The sequence below is a fragment of the Coturnix japonica genome, chromosome 5 (genome assembly GCF_001577835.2).
Source record: "Coturnix japonica isolate 7356 chromosome 5, Coturnix japonica 2.1, whole genome shotgun sequence".
Lineage (NCBI taxonomy): Eukaryota > Metazoa > Chordata > Aves > Galliformes > Phasianidae > Coturnix > Coturnix japonica.
The window spans coordinates 34636089-34653357 of record NC_029520.1 but is presented as its reverse complement, the minus strand read 5'-3'; the positions used below and the strand labels follow the sequence as shown (position 1 = coordinate 34653357).

Below are 17269 nucleotides of genomic sequence, written 5' to 3'. Positions count from 1 at the left end.
GATTGCCCCACTGCATTTTTAAGCAGTTAGAGGGGGAGGAAATGGGGATTTTAAAGAGACTTTCAACAGTTCATGGGATCATACAACTGTACTGGAAGGGACCCTTAAGGTCATCTAGTCCAACTCCCCTGCAAGGAACAGGGACTACTTTCTTTCGCAACATGCTAATGCACTAAACCACGTATGATACGCTTTTATAATTAGAACTGAATGTGTATATGGCACTATAAAACACAATGCATTAATACGTGAGAAGCTAAAACAGAAACGATGAGAAATTTGCCAGTCATAGATGTAACTCATCTAAAAATGTACCGTGATGAAATGGACACAATAGGAAGGGATTGTTAAATATTTTCTCGTCAATAGCTGACTTCACATTTTGGCTTTAGAGAATGAGGTTACTTCAACATGAATGAGACAGTTTCTCCAGTATTTGCCCCAGCAAGTAAGATGTTATTGAATGCTTTAAACTTGCAAGAAGACTGTGGGCATACCATTGGTATAAGGAATGTTCAGCATGGAGAGGTTTGTTGTGCTGCGTGTGTCTCACTGGGAATTTGGGGGTAGCACATTACAACATTTCATATCTTCAGATTCTAGTAACCTATATTTCTTAAAGCTTGGGAAATAGTATCTATTTCTGCCTCGAGTGCTGCAATGGAAGGAATGTTTTCATTGTGCAAATACACTTTGACATACTGCAGAAACAGCTAAACATTTCTTTATTTTTAAGGTTGAACTTCAAACTAATGTAACTGTCCAAGTCGGGAAAGGTTTGCAAACTGATTCAAAGAAACAAACATGTACTGAAATGTGCAACAAATGACCAGAGATCCCATTTTTTGACCATGAAGTAATGGACCAAACACTTGAGCACAGCCGATCTTCACGTAAAGATACGTGCTATGCTAAGGAAAAATTGTGTTCCCCTAAAATACTGTTTAAATGAAGCTTAAGAGAGGCTTTTATTCATGAGTGTTCTGTTTGCTATTGCTAATAGTGCACTGTCTGCAGTTCCATTTCCTCACATGGAGACCTTCATCGTGCTGTCTCAGTAAACAGGAGCCTATGGATGCAAACAGGAGCTGTTCTTTAAAACGCTGTGGGCAAGGCCTGGCTTATCCTGATCTGCATGTGAACACTGAGGCACGAAGTCCACTGGGTTAAGCCTCTTAAGATTGAGATTTGCAGTGATTCTTGATTACTGCTTGTCGCTAAAGGCAAACTCTGCTCAAAGAGAGAGGAAGAGCAACACTTAGGATACGGAACAAAAAGCAAACCTGTATTTTTTCTTTAGTTAAGTTAACAGAAATAAACGAGTTTTGTCTGTTTAATTTCATATCTTTCTTCCCACCCTTCCCTGTATCTCAACAAAGCCAAACATTTGCAGCCAGTTCCAGGCGCTGACCACAGCCAGTCCATCATGACCACACATCAGGGAGTATTCCCTTCCTCCTGCATCAGGGCAGGTTACCCTGCAGCGCACAGTGAAGGCCATACAAATGAACAGCTCTCCAGCTCCATCTCCACCGTCCGCCCGGCCCCGCCCCGCGCCGCGCGGCTCCGCCGTGACGCATGTTCGGCGCGGTCACGTGTGTGGGAGGCCGGCCCGTGGCACCGCAGCCGCCGCCATGGCTCTGCCTGTGCCGCCCGGCCGCCCCCGCCTCCGGCTGGCCCCGCTGCTGGCGCTGCTGCTCCTGGCGGGCCCGGCGCGGCCCATCTCCTTCCAGCTGCCCGGCAAGGCGCGGAAGTGCCTGCGCGAGGAGATCCACCGCGACACGCTGGTCACGGGCGAGTACGAGATCGGCGCCCCGCCGGGCTCCAACAGCGGCCCCTCCGCCAACCTCAAGGTGCGGCCGTGGCGACGCCCGGAGCAGCGGGCCGGGGGCGGGCGGGCGGACGGCGGCGTGGAGGCCCCGCCCCGCTCCGGGGCCTGAGCGGGCCGCGCTGTCTGACGTGCTGGTGCGGGGCGGCGGGGAGGCCTTGTCCGGGCAGCAATGGGCGCGCGGGGCTGCTACCGGGCCGGGCCGCGGGGCGAGCGGGGCACAGGCCGCGGTGCGGGGCCGGGACGTGGGGCTGCGCGCTGCGCTAGGCCGGGCTGGGCCGGCACTGATTGGCACCGGGCGGAGGGAAGGGCTGCAATGACGTGGCTCTCGCGGAGCTGCCTCGTGCTGTGCGGCGTGGGCTGGGAGCGGCGGGGACGGGGGCTGGAACGAGGCGCCTCCTGTGCGGCTGTGCTGAGCTGAGCATCGCCGCCATCAGTGACGTACAGGAGGAGGTACCGGTACAGCGTCAAGTACCCTCTGCAGCGTAGGGGGTGCACAACATTGAGAGCGTTCCTGTCGGTGTGACAGGCAGCTACTGAAACACACCTCGACTATTTGCTGCCTACAATCTGCATTTCTTCTGATTTCCCAGCTGGTTGTGTACGGCCTGTTGCTCCATCATTGGTTGTTAACAGCTCTCTGTCTGCCTTTCATCTTTGTCAAAGCTCCCAGAGCCTTAGAAGTTAGTACCCAGCTCTTGGTGACACGGTGGGCTGCTCAGGGCCCAGAAGTGGGAGTGTTACACGGTGCTGGAATCAGGCTGCCTCTCCAGCACTGCGCTCAGATGCTTGGAGGCATTGTGAGCTTCGTGCTGTGCTTGATTATGGGCAGAGCAGGTCACTTGGGAAACCTTTTAAAAAAGAACAAAAAAAAAGGTACTTTTCTGCATCTTACATCATTTGTAGAGGAAATCTGTGTGTGTATAGCCAGTCATACAGATGTAATGCTTTACAACCGTGCTCTAATGTTTGCTTGTTGAGGTGTATGTATTTCAGCTTGAGTGGCACATTCCTGCCTCTCTTGTCAAGCACCCTCACTGCCTGTTGTCCCGCTATGGCTCCGGCTCTATAAAAAACAAGGTTTGCAAGAGATCTTGTCAGGTGGCAAGGCAGTGAATTCTGCACTGGGGTCCGGCTTTGCTGCTGAAGCAGGTATCCAAATAGGAGCGCTCACAAAACGAGTTCTAAAATCAGTTTGATGTAAAATAAATAGATGTCCTGCGCTATTCCAAAAAGCTACAAAGGAGAAATAGGAGTCCGTGCTGTTCCTGCTCCCCTTCTTATGGCTCAGGTATGTGCTGGCTCCCTGCACACTGGGCCTGCTGGAAGTGCTGCAGTCCCTGGGGCGGCTGCTTTGTCTTTTTCCTGTGGGCACCATACTTACAGGTGGTGTTGCTCCCCCCACACTGGACAGCTGTCTGCAGTCCCTGGATTGGCCATGGAGCGTAGGAGGCTGGTAGTTAATTTTGGCTGCTCTCGGTACGGTTCCTGTCCATGGGCCGAGCTTTGTGTTTGTGATGCTCCAACACTAACAGTGGCACCCTCTGTTTGGGAGGAATCTGCGCAATGTGCCAGCTGGCTCCAGGAGGGAGGCCCATGGGTGGCTGACGTCTCACTCGGACCCGGTCACGTGCGTCAGTGCCATTGTTGGGACTGGTGGCTTGGGGAATTGCTGGGCTGTTTGTCAAGGGCAAACAATGCCGAGTCTGTGGAGGGTTGTGTTACTGTAAATAACGTTTGAATATCATGAACAATCCTATTCAGGTCAGCCTCTCCCCCTCAAGTGTTCTGGCTGGGCTATTAGCGGCTTCTCCCACCCCCGCACGCCCAACTGAATGGGCATTTGGATGATTTGGGTAAGGGCATTCGATATTGATGGAAGCAGATAGCAGAGCTTTGGCTATCTGAAATCCTGTTTGTGAACAGAATGCTGCTGGACCTGTAAGGGACAGAAACTGATCGAGCTGCACAATATCCTCTAGCTAAAGATTAGCTCTGGTTCATAGAAAGCCCCAAGGGAGCAACTTAATGGGGTCATTTGAAAGCTTTCTTTGCTGTGTCCTTGTCACCCTTTCTTGGGACTGAGAACCCAGTATGCAGGTGATACTGTATCAGGACTACAGTGCTGAAGGGTGTGCAGTGACCAAAATCCAAGCTCTTTTGCCATGGCCAGATGCAGACAGTCCTTCACTGCAGCAGAACCTGCTCACTGGAGCTGAATGCTTCTGGTAGTTTGGTGGCTTCCAAATAGGATACGGCCTGTGTCCAGCTGCAGGGAGAACAGCAGCACAGCTGCCTGTGCCTGCCTGCATTGGATGGATGTGTATCTGCGTGCTGCTTCAGTACGGGTAGAGCTCTGCAAAGGAGCTGCAGCACTGCAGCACAGCAGCGCTCTGTGTTGTTCTCAGGTGCTGACAAATACCACATGGTGCAGGGGAAGCTACAACAAAACCCGTAACACACAAATATGGAATACTCTGTATGTACGGGAAGTTTTATCCTACTGTGTTATACCCGAAGGCTTGAAGGTTTTCCTTTTTTTTTTGTCTGGTGTAGCAGCCCTCATTATCCATCAGAAGGTTCCGAATCCTAGGAGGTGGTAGGCCTCTGTGGTACCCTCTGGGGAGTTCATTAGGTGCTCAGATAGGAAAACAGGAGTGTTTCCTGAAAATCATGTTAGGTGTATAGCCTTTCTGTATGGTATAGAAATGGAATATGGCTGTCATTATTCTGTCCGTGCAGTCTGAATTGTCCTCTGATACATCTGATGGATGTTGGCACCCAGACCTCGTGTAACTCAGGGCTGCACTGGTCATTCATTTCTAGAGAGGTAGATGTGCCTTTCGCCATCTCATCTTGTGGGGAATCACTCTTTCTTGTCCCATAAGGCTTCTCTGTATTTGTTACTATGGGAATTAATAATTTTTGCTTGCAAAACGAAGGCAGTAGTTGACACTTCATAGATCCAGAGTTCCTAAATGTTGTCTGTATTCAGATGTCATAAGAGGAAAAGAAATCAGTGTGGTTTTCAGTTTGGGGTTGGGTTTCTTTTTGTTGTTATGTTTCTTTTTGTCCGTTTTCTATATTTGTTTTAACGTAACAGTCAGTGATTGCCTGAGATGCACTCTGTCAGCTCACTGAGGATGAGTAGGAGAGGATTTGATGTAGTTGCCAGGAAGTAGGAAAAGTGTGAAAAGCAAAGTATCTGATCCAAAAGGGAGGCTCAGAGAACACTTCTCGTGCTGCCTAAACTCAGTAGTGTGAGCCTACAGCAATGAAACGCTGCATTTCTTACCCTTGTTATCTCTCTTACAGATAACTGACTCAGCGGGGCACATCCTGTATGCTAAAGAGGATGCCACCAAGGGCAAGTTTGCCTTCACCACTGAAGACTATGACATGTTTGAGGCCTGCTTTGAGAGCAAGCTTCCTGTGGGTAAGTGAAAGAACCATTGGCTGCCTTCACCTTCTGATGAAGTTTGTGTAGATGTGGATGTTTGGATTAGTGGTATGTATAAAGTCACTCTGAGCATAGTCTACAGAACATGTTGACTTCTAAAGCCGTGTTTCATGAGTTTGTGTGTATTTTCTGCAGTGCAGAATATCTGCTGTCTGTGTTGCATTTGGAAGTTAAGTATTCCTCTGTGGCTGTTGTATAGAGTGCTCAGGTTTCTTCTGTTACAGGCAGAAGAAAGGGGAATTGTGTGTTCCTCCTACACAGGTTACCACAGTTGCTATGAATGGTGGTAGCAAGGAGCAAAACGCACCTCTCTTGTTCTTTTCGTGGTTCTTGCCATCCTGCAGTCAAGCAAAGACAAAGCAGAATACCCTCGTCTCCAGGACGTAGCTTTTCTGTCCTGTTGACCCACTCCCCTCCTTTGGAGGAATGTAATCTCAATAGAATGAGTACTTTGCAGTGGTCCTGTTAGGATAGCAACTGTTTTCTGGAGTTCCTGTGTGTGTACAAAAGAACATGGCCTTAGTTTGCACCCATAACTGCCGAGCGGTCAGTAAAGGGAAGAGGAAATGAGCAGGACGTCAGTATTGCCTTTGTGCTGCAGGGATGGTTGCCTAACGAGCACTGAGGCTCGTTTCCTTTGAGCATGACGCATGTGCTGCTTTGAGTGGCTGGGCTCAACTTCAGGACAGATGTGCTGAAAGCAGCTGACATAGGCTCCAGTCTCCTTAGCTTTGAGTAAGTATGTGCAAGATTGTAGGTGCTTGCATCTTCCCCCAGTCACTGTCAGAGTTCTGCTCCCTGGAGCCACTTCTCTCATGTCTTATCTTGGAAGATCTCAAAGTTCTTTATGGAGCAGTCACTAGCAGCATTCCTCCTGTCTCTTGAAATGCAGTATGTATTTTGCTGTTGTGTTCCATTTATAATATGCAAATAGTTTGCAAACTGAAGAGAACTTTTCAGAAACAGAAAGGTATCTTTATTAAGAGGCATCTGGCTTGTAGCACCTCTTCTATCATGTTTGTCAGATAAAACTGACTCTAAATGCTCAGGGTTCTGCTTTTATTTCACTGTGAAGATAGGGCTTCTGAATGCTCCTTAACGCATCAAGACATGCAGGTACTAGTGACTCATGTGGGAGAGTCGCTCCTGCTCTGTACTGTCCAACACCTGGGTGTTTGGGAGGTCCCCAGACAGACCAATAAATCCTTTCTAGCTTCTATGGAATCACACAATGAAGTGGGAAAAGCTTCTTTCTTTAGCTGTGTCTAGACTCTTTATTTTAGTGTTTGTGACCAGGGGTTTCTTGCCTAGACCGGATAAAATATTTCTAAGTCCAGCTTCTACTTGGTGACCACTGGGGGATCAGAATGCCAAAATCTAGAGCTGTTCAATTCAGCAGCTGGATCCTCTTCCAAAGGCTTTCTCTTTAGGTCCCTCTGAGCTACTGGTTTCTTTTTTGGACCTGGTGGAGGCCATAATCCTTGCTAGTGATACATACTGTATGATGGAGATCTCCCGATTTTCCATGCCTGTGTTGGATATAACAAAAATGCTGAGGACAGTGTGGTGGCACTGTAAGGCCTGACCATCTGCAGGACTTGTTTAAGTTGATTAGGAGGAGGAAGTAGCAGTGTTACAAGTACCTTGTTCCTTTATAATGTGAGCAAAGGAATGAGGCGGCTGACTGAGATGTCTCTTCTCCCTGTGTTTCTTTTCAAAAGCTTTTATTTTTTCGTAGTTTCTTCAAGTAGGCAATCAGGACTTTTAGTGCTCCAGCTAAGGAGGATGTTGGTGGAGTACTGGAAGAGGAGAACTGTTGATAGAGGAAGCCTGGAGCCGTTGGGCCCTGAAGGATCTAAGCAACTGGGATTTCTCAATCCTTAACCACAGAAATAAGGAAGAGGAAGTGAGAAGGAGATGCTGTATAGAAGGTACATATTATGAGAGTGCAGGAGGTCTGAGGGTGCTTCTTGAATCCAGACTTACCCTCTTCTGGTTTAAAACCATTGCTCCTTGTCCTGTCACTACGCTTCAGGGCAAAGAGGCCTTCTCCATCTTTAATTTTTTGTTCATTCTGTAATCTTTAGTTTCCTGACCTCACAGTTATGACTTACTTATTCTACCATTTCTCTGCAAAACATTTTTTACATCCAGTTTGACTATCTTGTTCATCCTTTGACTTGGTACATTAGGAACTTCCTTAGTCTCCCAGGAAGCAGCTCTGTGCTTGTTTGAGATGGCCACTTGAGGACCCTGAAGTGGGAGATGTGGGTATCAGTTGGATAGTTTAGTTCAAGACCTCTGATAGTTACTGTTTGTTTTTCCTTTGCTCCTGATCCTGCTTTGCTCTGGTGAGCTCCAGCTGCAGGAGGAGCAGGGAGTTACTGAGGATCTGATGAGCTTAAAGGAAGCTTCTTGTTGTGCCTTATACTCCGATCACTTCTAGAAGTGCAGCTTCAGTTTTTCCAGGGCAATCCCTGACAATGCAGAATGTCTCCTTTCCATCCCTCTGCACCCAGCAGCTCTCATTTTATCTGCTTGCTTTCTGCTTCTTGGCATCTTTTCCTTCCAGCCTGACAACTGAACCCTTCCAGTTCTGTTCTCCTGCTTGCTGGCCTTTTCATCTTTCTCATCCCTTCCTGGAAGCTCCAGCTGTTCACTCAAGTTGCTGTAATTTAAACATAAAAAAACCCCTCTCACTGAACTGTGTGCTTTGAATCTTTTTTCTGCAGCTACTGTTGGCCACCCTGCCTAGAGACTCCAGGCATGCTGATATAAGGCATAGGTAGTCAACGCTTGTTGGCTGGAGAGAGGAGCACTGGGTGGTTGTAGTCATCGTATCTGCTAAAGAACAGTGCTGGGTTTTAAGTTTGTTCTTGCAGTAACTGACCTTGAATAAGAAAACTGAAAAGTTCCATCCTACTCCTAGTTTATCCATTAGTCTCTTTATATAGCTGAGTTTGAGTTTTGGGTTGTTGATATGGACCATGTTGGTGGGAGATTATTCCATGTGCTGGTAGCGGTAGAACATGGAGGTGATTCCACTCTGGTGTTGGAAGAGCTGTTTAGTGAGTAGAGAAAAAACTTAGGGGTGCTGTACTGAAGGTCTGGGATACGTTCCTGGCTCTGACTGGAGTGACCCTGTGTAACTTGTACTTTGAATCTGTTTGTGAACTGAGAGATTTGCCACCTGGCAGTCACCTGAGGCTGTGTGGGTATTGGACGTGCTCCTGGATCAAGGCTCTGAAGTTTGTAGTGTGAGTGAATTCAAACATTGTGCTGTTCTGGCAGCCAGCTGAGAACAACCATATACCTCAAAGTGTTAGGATTTGGGAATGTGTTATGTACAGATGTTTCCTAGGTGGGTGGTATAGTGGAGTATGATTCTCAGGTCAGCTGATGTGCTACATTATTTAGAGTATCTTTAAATGCATAGCCTCTTATTTTTCTTTCTTGTGAGTATTCTCAGATACTATGGTTTGTAGCCATTTAAACAAAGAAAAAAGCTATTAGATACAGGCTTCCACAGCCTCAAAAGTTAACCTGGTGTGCTGTTGGCTGCAACCCTAATTAGTCTCTTGACATGTTGAGATTTGCATTAGCAGTGTGGATCTTAAGACATCTGGTCAGTTCTTCCCCTGAAAAGACATTTTGGAAAAGGTACTGCCTTAAAATCTGTAATGCTGCAGCATGAGGAGGTCAGCAGTCCTCATATGCCACGTTCCTCCATTAAAGAAGCTTTCTTCCTTCTGGTCTAAATGTAAAATCATTTACAACTCCAGTAACCTTGATAAGTTATTGGTGCACTTCCTGCAAGGAAGAACGTGGGCTTCCCATTTGGATATCAGTCCCCCAGTGACTTACCTTTAACCAGGCTGTCTCATTGCAGCTGGTGTTGCTCTTTTAATCCTCTGCAGTTTTTACAGCAACCTGCATCCTACACATACTTAGCACTTTTGGTTACAGCTTGTTCCCATTATCTTTGGGAGGCTTTCTTTCTGCCAGGATTTATTCTGAAGTCTCTGTATTTTTAGGCTGGACTGTGCTGCCTCCGCAGTTAGTTGCAGACATGGAGGGGCGGGATGTTGTGAGTCCTTTCTCAGCGCTGGGGAGAGCTGGTGATTTCCTGGCAGGCTGACTGTTTCACACAATGAATCCTTTCATTATGCTTCCAGGAACAGGGAGGATGCCGGACCAGCTCGTGATTCTGGATATGAAGCATGGAGTTGAAGCAAAGAACTACGAGGAGGTATGTCCCCTGGCTGCCTGCTCTTCAAACTCCCCTTTCCCAGCACTCACGTGGTGCTATTTGCAGATCTGGGGCTCATGATGGGAAGCTGTTTTCCCAGCGGTGATGAAAGCTTGTCTGCAACCTGCTATTCTAGTGAAGCTTTGTATGCAAGAGGAATTAAAAAAAGGCAAACATCAGCTAAAATTCATTCAGTGCTCTGTGAACTCGAGCTTAATATGTGAATATTTTTGCCAGGACAGTGTGACCCAGCTTCTGGGCATAGGTATTAGACGAGATACTGAGATGTGCAGTGTTCCCTGCCCCAGCATTGGAGAGCGTTTTAGGTTAATATCAGATCCTCTTAAAGGTCAGGTTGCTTTGTTACTGTCGTTACCTTCCTCACTGTAGGATGTACTGGCTTGACAGCCCTGAAGTGATACTCGTGCATCTGTAAGAACTGGCAGTGCATCAATGTGAAGGTATTTGGCAGAGCATTAGTTGGTGTGAGATGGGTGTTTGGTTTGAAGGTGTGACATTGGGAACAGGCATAAAAGCTGAAATGTTTCCATCTTAGCAGGACATAGCTTTCTTAGACTGAGGAGCAGCTGTGCAGAATAGCAATTGCTTTGTGGCTGGGACAGTCTCTGGCTGGTTTGGATGCTGAATTTTGATGACTGCTGCTATGTTTTTTGCTTGCTGGAGTTTGGGGTCAATAAGCTTCCAGAAGGGCCTGTGCCTGAGGAAATTAGAGTTGTTAGTGGAGAGAAGTTCCTGCAAATGATCGCTATGCTCAGTGCTTAAAACAGCCTGGGAGATGTCTGAGGGAAGAAAGCTGGTAGCAAAGGAGTCTGCATATGGGAACAATTAGAAAATGAATGAATTTCTCAGATGGTCATGCAGGAGTTTTTATATCCTTTTGTGTTTTGGAGTAGCTGTTCACCCGTGGTTGGAGCCCAACCTACATGAAGAATAAAAACCGCTTGGGGTCAGGAAAGAGCAGAGTAATCATTGGGCCAGCTGCCTGGCTAAACCAACTGCTGAAGGATTACAAGATGTTGAAATCTTACAGGCTGACCCCTGAGAGTTTAACTGGGAAGACTCTGGTGACTGCATTTACGGCATCTCTTTAAATCAACCCTGTGGCATACTCTTGAGTTACATTAAGGTAGTGTAACGTACCTCTTGAGGTGCATTAGGGTAGTCCTCATTAAGGAGGAGGAGCGTTACCTAGAAGCATTGTTCCAGCTCAGAATGGTTCTCTTTGGAACAACTCAGTACAACTTACTGGCTATACTGATAAAACTGTCTTTGCGTAAAAGCAAGTGTGTGTTACGCTTGTTTCCACTGTAATTATACCAAAGGTAAAGGTCCAGTGACAAACATGGGAAAAGAATTTAGCTTTACAGTCCCAATTGATGGCAGATCTAGACATTGCTAGCACACATTCTTGATTTTTGAGGACCTTTAGGTAACAGACTGTCTCAAGCCTTGTTAAGCAGTGTGTCTGCAAGGGACTTGACTCATCTAGTGTTTGTATAACTGCTACTGATGTTCAGTCACACTGGTTTGCAGTGCGTTTGTCTCATCCTCTGCCCCCCCAGGCTGCTGTAGAATCCGTGCTTTTTAACTTGACAGGTTGTTGTAAGGTCTCGGGGAGGACTGTTGCCCAAAGATCTCTTCTGGAATTACTGTCTTTTTGGGGCCTCTTGCTTATGTTGTTTGTGTCCAGTAGCACACCAGTGATCTGCCTTCCCCTTCAGTTCCTTTTGCTGAACTGCTACAAGAAGAGTTGATGAAGAGTTGATCGAGGGTCAGCAATGCTGACCTTCTTGTGTGTGGATATAGGCAGTGGGAGGAGGGATAGTGTCCCAGTCCGGCTTTACGAGCTTTCATAGGTGGAGATACTCTTGGGGCAAAGCAACTTGGAGATGTTAAGGTTAGGAAATGTTAATGATAAGGAAACATAATCTTCTCCATTCAGTATGTAGAAATGAGGGTAGGAAAAAGTGAAAGGTCTCTTCAGAGAACACCAAGAAGTCTGGGGGATTGAGGTCTGCTACTTGTTGCTGATACTTGCCTATGGTTTCTCTCTACACTAGGGAAAGAGTTAGACTTTGCTTATTTAAGTGGCCCCACTGAGAAGCTCAGTGGCATTGTTGCCTGTGTTGTTATGCTGGCTCAGATGTTCTTGTGCCTTCCAGGATGGTGTTTCACCATCTCAGGGCTTGGGGGGCTTCTTACAAACTCTTGGAGCAGCTGTGCGTGCACATTGCACAGCAGAGAGTATCTGAGAGTACTGAAATTAGCTATCCAGTGTTTCTACCTGTACATATTAAGAGTAGCTGAAGGGAATGCAGGATGGAACACATAAGCCAAGTTTCTCCCAGTGGGCCTTTCTATCCTTCTGCGAATATGAAAGAGCACCATCCGAGAGGATAACAGAGCCAGTCCACTCTTGACTTCGTCAGCAGTGATGCCTGAGGCCTTCTGGATACTACAGGCCTGCTGCTATAGCTGTGTCAGCAGAGTCCAGACATTTTAACCTACCATTTCCTACTACCTCCTCACACATGAACTCCAAATTGATACTGCTGAGCTGGCAGAACTATAATATATGGCTCACCTCAGCATAAAAATACTCAGATGACTGCTTGAGAGCCTGCTGCTTCCCAGGTTGCGTGTGTCATGTGTAGACCCTTCAGTGGAGTGTCTGATTAGCTGGCAGTGTCCTGGTGGTGGGTGTCTCTTCAGCTCGGTTCTGAAGCCTGGGACTGTTTCCAGCAGCAATGTTTTGGGATGCCTGCTCCCTGAGCGCCATCTATTGCCTGCCTGCGAGTGTCTGCACCACTGAGATGCCATCCTGGCCTCGTTTCTGAGTCATGGTGGTGAGCCCAGTGCTTCAGAGCTAGTCTGATCCAAACGTACCTCGTTCATTTTCTGTAGCTTGTCTTTCTTGCTCTGTGTTATGTTATGACATGGTGAGGACATTCATACGCAGTGACAGATTCTACACAAAAAACAGGGTTATCCAAAACAGACATTGTAGCAGTGGCAGGATCTGCAGTCAGCTTCTCTTTGTGCTGTGCTTGTGTCACCACTTTTACCTAAGGTTTAGTCAGATGAACTTATACGTTTCAAATAGTTACTGTTGTGGACTGTGCTGACTGAATTTCCTGTTGATTTTTCTCTTAGATACGAGTCTGTAACTTGCAGGTTGAGTGATCTGCACAAATACGATGTCCTATAAAACCAGCATTTATGAGGGGAAGCTTTATAATTGTTTTAACTGGCTTAAACGGAGCCCATCTCATACATATTCCAACAGCGTCCTCTGGCGGAGTACACCGTGGCTGATCTGTGCTCTGTGTGTGTGCTGCTGGCCTTGAGGCTGACAGGATAAACTACAAAGGCCCTCAGTGCCTGTGGATGTAATCGAACCGCTGCTGTCAGGAGTCAGGCTGCCCTGACTTTGGCACTGCTAATATGCAGTGTGCATGTGTAACTATGCTGCACACACATGCAAGTGTATCACTTGTATCTTGGTCTGTGTGTTCTGTTCACTAGAGGTTCAGCCATGTGGCAGGCTCTTCTACCCACTCATCAAAAACAAACTGTGAATAACTGTAGGCTGAATAAGGAAGCAGCGTGCGTGTATGGGTACTGTGCTCCTCATTGAGTAGGAGGGGTAGACCTAAGTGTGCTTTTAAGAACAGGTGGGAGAAGTGGTAGTGTTTTATGCAATGGTAGTTTCTGGCTGGCAGAGGTGTTACCCTAAGGGGAAGGATGCCCCAGATCTGGAGTATGTGAGAAGGAGTGGTTCAAACTGGCAGTGAGAGCTCACGTGGGAGTTTTCGTTTTTGGCTTAGTGACCGTCTGACTATCTTGTTTTCTAGATTGCTAAAGTGGAGAAGCTGAAGCCTCTCGAAGTAGAACTGAGACGCCTGGAAGATCTTTCAGAGTCCATTGTTAACGACTTTGCCTATATGAAGAAACGAGAAGAGGAAATGAGGGACACGAATGGTAAGAGCCAGTGTGTTCCTTCAGAGGGCTGGAGCTCTAAGACCCTCACTTCCATTGAATGTTACAAGGATAGCATTTGGAGACCAAGCAATTACAGTGGGCTCTGCCTATTTTGTTTCTAGTAAGAAAAAATGCTGTGATATTTCTCTTCTTCTGAAGCAGTCGCCTAGTCCTGTGTGGCCCACTTCTAGAAAGCTCGTCTTTTTTTCTTTGTTCATAATGTGAACTATTCTGTACTACTTAGTGTTGCTCTTTAACCATAATTTTACCTTGTTCCCTCTGCATTTATTCTCACGTATTGCTGGTGCTTGGGTAACTGTACCTTTATGTCATTCGATATCTTGTCTCTGAAGGTTTTCAGAGATGGGGAGGGAAAATCCTGGGAATGTTGCCCTCCTACAGAGCATTTAATGCTGTCAGACTCCCATGTTATGGCTTTTTTGTGTGTTTCAGAATCAACAAACACCCGGGTTCTGTACTTCAGCATCTTCTCCATGTGTTGTCTCATTGGACTGGCCACCTGGCAGGTGTTCTACCTGCGTCGTTTCTTCAAGGCCAAGAAACTGATTGAGTAAAGGAACAAGTCCTCCTCCCCCTCTTCACAGCCCCAGCTGGACACCACTGGAACCCAGCCACGTCCTCCCAGAGCCATCTCACAGATGACACCTACTGACTGGAGCTATTCTGCAGGAACTTGAACCCAAAAAGGGGAGGGGAGCATAAATATTGGAAGCAACTGGGGACTTCAGAAATCCTGTTGGATATTAAGGGTGGGGGGCTTGTGATGGGTTGGGGATTCCTGGGGCAGCGATTAAATAAAAATGATTTTTCTATGACAGCTGCAGCGAGCTCTTGCACTGTCTGTTCTCCTCTTATAATCTTGGCTTGGTGATGTCTCCCATCTGTCTGTGACTGTAGTGTTACTCTGAGCCACCTGATCCAGCTGAGTGCATTAGGTGCCCTGCAGCTTGCACCAGGGCGTTGCTGGGGATTCCCTGTTCTGACCAGCTGAGATCTAAGCCTCATGCAGATAAAGGTGAGTGCAAAACAATAGGTTCATCATTCCAGCAGGGGCTGAGGATGGAGGAAGGTCTGAGGTTTGGTCCTAGTCATGGTGTTTCTCCCTGTGGGAGCTGGAGTTTTTATGCTGATGGGTCAAGGCACTTAAGCATATGATAACAGTCTGGAGGAAGGGGGTGCCTTGGAAGGAGGGCTTAGTAATGTGATTTAGCTTGGAAAGGAGAAGTCTGCTTTGCTCACATTGGCAGTCCAGCCTTGGTCCTGTCCTTATTCCTTGTGTTTGTGTTGGATTTGGCTCTCTCGTTCCAAAATGATGTGGCAGTTTTCTGAAAGCTGTGATCACTGGTGACCTTTTGTGCAGAGAAGAAGCCTCACTTAGATACAGTCACAGAGCAGATTGGAGCAGGTTATGGTAAGAAACTCAATCTTAAATTGAGCCGGAGACTTTTGTCACCTAGCAGTATAACATTTATTCAGCAGGCAGGTGACTGAACCTCATTTGCTGAGACATCAAAGCCAAGTGGGCTGCTGTCACTATTGTGCAGCACAAAGGCCTATACCCTACTTTAAGGTCTGAGGATGCAAGGGTAGCTTTGCAGGTTGGCAGAGGAGTTGTTGGAAGGACATGAATGAACTTGAAAAGCAGTGCAGAGTGGGAATACATTAATGGTGCATCTGAGGGGTGTCTGAACTGTGCCCTCCACAGAGCTGTTAGTCCCTGTGGTACCGCAGTGAGAGCAAGCAGCCATTTGTAGCTTCTCAGCTGTCCAGATGCACTTATGTTGAATAAGCAGGGCTGAGGAACAACAGGCAGGTGACCTTCCTGGAATTGCGTGCTGCAGTTTTTAGGCACTGATTAAAGTTCTTAAGCCTTCTCTTCATTCCTTCAGAGCAAACGGTTCGGCAGCGCTGCTTTTGGTCTCGACCCTTCTGGCATGGCAAAAGGTTATCGCAGCCCTGGGCCCAGCATACCACGTTTTAAAGAGGAAAAAAAAAACAAAAAAGCATTCATGATTTATAACTTGAATCTGATTGATTGCCAGGAGGGAAACAGTTGTCCAGGGTGAAGCTGAGGGAAAGAGGGTGAAAAGATGACAGACAGTCATCTGAATAAGTCAGTGCTTTGTCACTTCTTTGCCACGGCTGAGCTCCTGGAGTTGTTAGATCTACTGGCAAGTGTTTATATTGCTTTTAGTGTTTTTTTAATAAAGCCACGTTAGGAATCCAAGCCCGCTCCTCTCCCTTTGCCTCCACACTATCCTTGCAGAGATTTGGAAGCTGTTACAGTGCAGAAGAGCAGTGAAGCCACGGGTCTGAATTACAAGTCGTTTGGAGGTAGCTTTGGGTCTTATGGTTTGAAGCCTGTAGATCTGCTTTCTGTTTTTATACAGTCTGAAAAGACGGGACACACAAGGGGCTTCCCCTCTGATTGACCATGACATCCCTCCCCGTCCTCAGCAGAACACAAAGATACCTTGTTCCCAAAGATGGCAGTGAAGCCTTAAGTTCCCCAGCTGACTGTTACGGTACCATCGCTGCAGGGCTGCGCATTGATCCTCACTGTGCTGGTGTGGTTGTGGGGAACGGATGTGGGGGGCTCTTGGGGACTGACCTTGTAATGACTGTTTGGTTGGGGGATTTTTTTGATCTTTTTTTTGTTTGTTTGTTTTCAAATAAAATTCCTTTGGGGAAAAAAGACCCACCTGTCTTTGTGTCTGTTCCTCTGTGCGTGTTCCTGCTGTTTGCTGTTTCCTCCAGGCTGGGCTGTCACAGGGAGCAGGAGGAGCACAGACCCCGCTGTGCATTTGGGTTTCTCCAGCAAAAGTTCATTTCTGAACTGAAGAGTTAAAGACTGTGTTGGGGTGCGGGGTGTGTGGGTTTCTCCCAGGAGTGGGATTAGCACAACAAATGCTGGGCCGTTCTAAAAGGTGTTGCTAGTAGAAGTTACCTTCTGTTTCCTTTTTTCCCCTCCATTCTTCCTCATCATCTTCTCCCTATGTAGAGAGGTCTAGGCCAATTTGTTTCACACACAGCTGGCAGTGAAATAGGGCTGGTGCCATGGGACACAAGGTTCAGTTTTTCACTGTCGGTTCCCAGGTTTGTTAAGACAAATTACTGTCAGTTTTGTGCTTGAGAGGCAAATGGAACTTGTCAGGCAGGTGGGTCAGTCCTTGTGAGTGACGGATGCTCAGTGAAGGGACTGAGCAGGTACTGGTATTTACTTCTGCTGTCACATCGCCTCTGCTGAGCCACTGATGCTCCTGTCGTGCAGTGACCAAGTGAGATGTCACATGGCAGAGCTGAGGCCTTGTAAACTACACAACTAGGTGGTAATAGCAGAATTTCAAGAGCGTAAACTCCCAGATCTCTGGATAAGGATGAATGCCTACAAGTTCTTGCTTGGATGAATACTTGAGCATGTGAGATTGTACAGTTGTTCCCATGCGGTAGGTTGGAGGTGGGTCTGTGATGCGCTGTGGATGCAGAGCAGTGTGTTCGTTCTGTTTTACTGCTGGGAAGTGGGTTAAAGTTGAGCTGTTGCAGATACTTGGGTCCAAGCCCATCTCCGTGTGTGACAGATGCATCGCTAGTAAATCCCTAATTGCCCGTGGCAAACTGCATCAGAGCTTTTCAGCCTCTTCCACCCACTTGTCAATGTGACTAACAGTTTAATTATCACACAGTGCGTGAGCATTCCTCAGCGAGGTAC

At 47.2% G+C, this 17269-nt stretch overlaps 1 protein-coding gene across 1 annotated transcript; it reads left to right on the top strand.

The window, feature by feature from the left end:
• The first annotated feature begins 1592 nt into the window (after nt 1–1592).
• On the top strand, nt 1593–16257 carry TMED10 (transmembrane p24 trafficking protein 10). Its single transcript, XM_015865099.1, has 5 exons — nt 1593–1853; nt 5144–5264; nt 9464–9537; nt 13413–13539; nt 13993–16257. Exons 1-5 carry the CDS (start codon nt 1635–1637, stop codon nt 14112–14114), a joined length of 663 nt encoding a protein of 220 aa, XP_015720585.1. The 5' UTR covers nt 1593–1634; the 3' UTR covers nt 14115–16257.
• The last annotated feature ends 1012 nt before the right edge of the window (nt 16258–17269 follow it).

Coding starts and splice junctions, on each gene's coding strand:
- TMED10 (XM_015865099.1), top strand. CDS start 1,635: ATGGCTCTGCCTGTGCCGCCCGGCCGCCCCCGCCTCCGGCTGGCCCCG. Junction 9,538..13,412: donor AAGCAAAGAACTACGAGGAG/GTATGTCCCCTG, acceptor CTTGTTTTCTAG/ATTGCTAAAGTGGAGAAGCT. Junction 13,540..13,992: donor GGAAATGAGGGACACGAATG/GTAAGAGCCAGT, acceptor TGTGTGTTTCAG/AATCAACAAACACCCGGGTT.